This window comes from Belonocnema kinseyi, chromosome 4 (assembly GCF_010883055.1).
Source record: "Belonocnema kinseyi isolate 2016_QV_RU_SX_M_011 chromosome 4, B_treatae_v1, whole genome shotgun sequence".
NCBI lineage: Eukaryota > Metazoa > Arthropoda > Insecta > Hymenoptera > Cynipidae > Belonocnema > Belonocnema kinseyi.
Window position 1 is genome coordinate 63,754,973 of NC_046660.1, and position 1,703 is coordinate 63,756,675.

General features: G+C 28.4%; 1 protein-coding gene across 1 annotated transcript in view; it reads left to right on the plus strand.

Annotated features, from left to right (window-relative positions):
* Nucleotides 1-924, plus strand: part of LOC117171403 (muscle-specific protein 20-like) — a 313,553-nt gene extending 312,629 nt beyond the window's left edge. The window contains exon 5 of the mRNA XM_033358682.1: nt 22-924. Within this exon, the coding sequence (XP_033214573.1) occupies nt 22-213 (192 nt within the window). The 3' untranslated portion in view covers nt 214-924. The remainder of the gene's footprint in view (nt 1-21) is intronic.
* Nucleotides 925-1,703: the final 779 nt, after the last annotated feature.

Below are 1,703 nucleotides of genomic sequence, written 5' to 3' on the forward strand. Positions count from 1 at the left end.
ATTCGACATTATATCTTTTAGACTTATCGCCATCCAGAATGGCGTGGTCCATGTTTGGGACCAAAACCATCAGAAGAAAACAAACGCTATTTCACGGAAGATCAGTTAAGAGCAGGAGAAGCAGTGATTGGTCTTCAAGCTGGATCCAACAAAGGAGCAACTCAGTCTGGTCAAAGTTTCGGTGCTACAAGAAAAATCCTTCTCGGAAAGTAAAGGATTTTTTTCCTTACACAAATTATTATACTCAAAATATTTATGTTTCTTAACACCTAATATTATTTTCCTCGAATATATTGTTTAAATTGTTAAATGAATCTTCTACATGATAAAAATAATACTAAATTCACATAAAAAAGTGGTTCCGTGAAATCGTGGCTCAAGTAAAATTTGGCATCCTTTGGAACTTAGATTCTAAAGGAAGTCCTATTGAGTTTTCATTTTTAGTTCGTTGATGTTCGATATACGGCCAATTACGGGTGCCGCACTTTTCAACTGCGCATGCGCTGAAAAGCGCGGGTATATTATATAATTTTAAACTTTCCCGCGCTTTTTGGTACATGCACAGTTAAATACGTCAGATTTTGAACATAACCTTAAAAACTGTCGCACTTCATTGGAATGATCATCCTTTTAAGAGGTATATAATTTTAATTTCTTTATTCATTAATTTTTTGTGCAATATTATACAATCCAAATTATAAAGTAAAATTTCCATAGTTAACTTGTAAAATTTTTTGGAGCCAAAAATTAATTCTAATAGAAACCCCAGTTTTTCTGTGAAATTGTATGCCAAAGAATACCATATTTTGAAATTGTACCTCGAAACTTATATATAATATAAAAAATATTTGTGCAGATCACAATAACTATATGGATTGTAATTTTATGAGACGAATATTATAAATTATGCCATGCTGTCAAAAATCGTTTTTTTCTGTCCAATTCACAAATAAGCTTCTTTTGAGAAGTAGATTGTTTTCCGATTCTTTTTAAGTTCCTTGCATTTTTTAGAATTTCATTAACTTCTTCGCAAGTATTTTTGGATTCTGGCCCAATTCGCTTGAATTAAATTCCATATCCTTTAATTTGATTTTAAATTCTTGAATTTTCTTTTAAAGTTGATTATTTATTTTTTTTTGGATTTGCTTGAATTTCTTTATTTATTAAAAAAAAATTTTTTTATTCCTCGAGTTTTTTAATTGTTGTGGAATTTTTTTAAAGTTCTCCTATTTTTAAATTTTTTTTATTCTGTTCATTCCTTACATTCAAAACTAAGTATAATTTCTCGGAATAATCAAGCGTCAGCCCCGCTTTTTGTTAAAATAAAAAACACATTAATTATTTTTTAAATAGAAAATGTTATTATAATTTTAAATTATCCCAAATTATGCCTCTTCGTACTGGAATTGTTGTGAATTCCCTTGAAGATTTCTTTCATTTTCTTGAATTCCTGTAGTATTCCTGAATTCAGATATTTATCTTTCTTGAATTCTTTGAATTATTTTGAATTTTGCTAAATTTGTTGAATTCCTTAAAAGTCTTTTGCATTTTTTTTTAATTCTTTGCACTCTTAATATTTTGAATCACTTGAACTTTTTTACATTCTTTAAATTTTGTTCAATCCCTTACATTTTCTTAATCCATGGAATTCTCTGCATTCTGGAGTTTTGATGTCTATTTTTAAATTTTCTTTTTTTTATCCC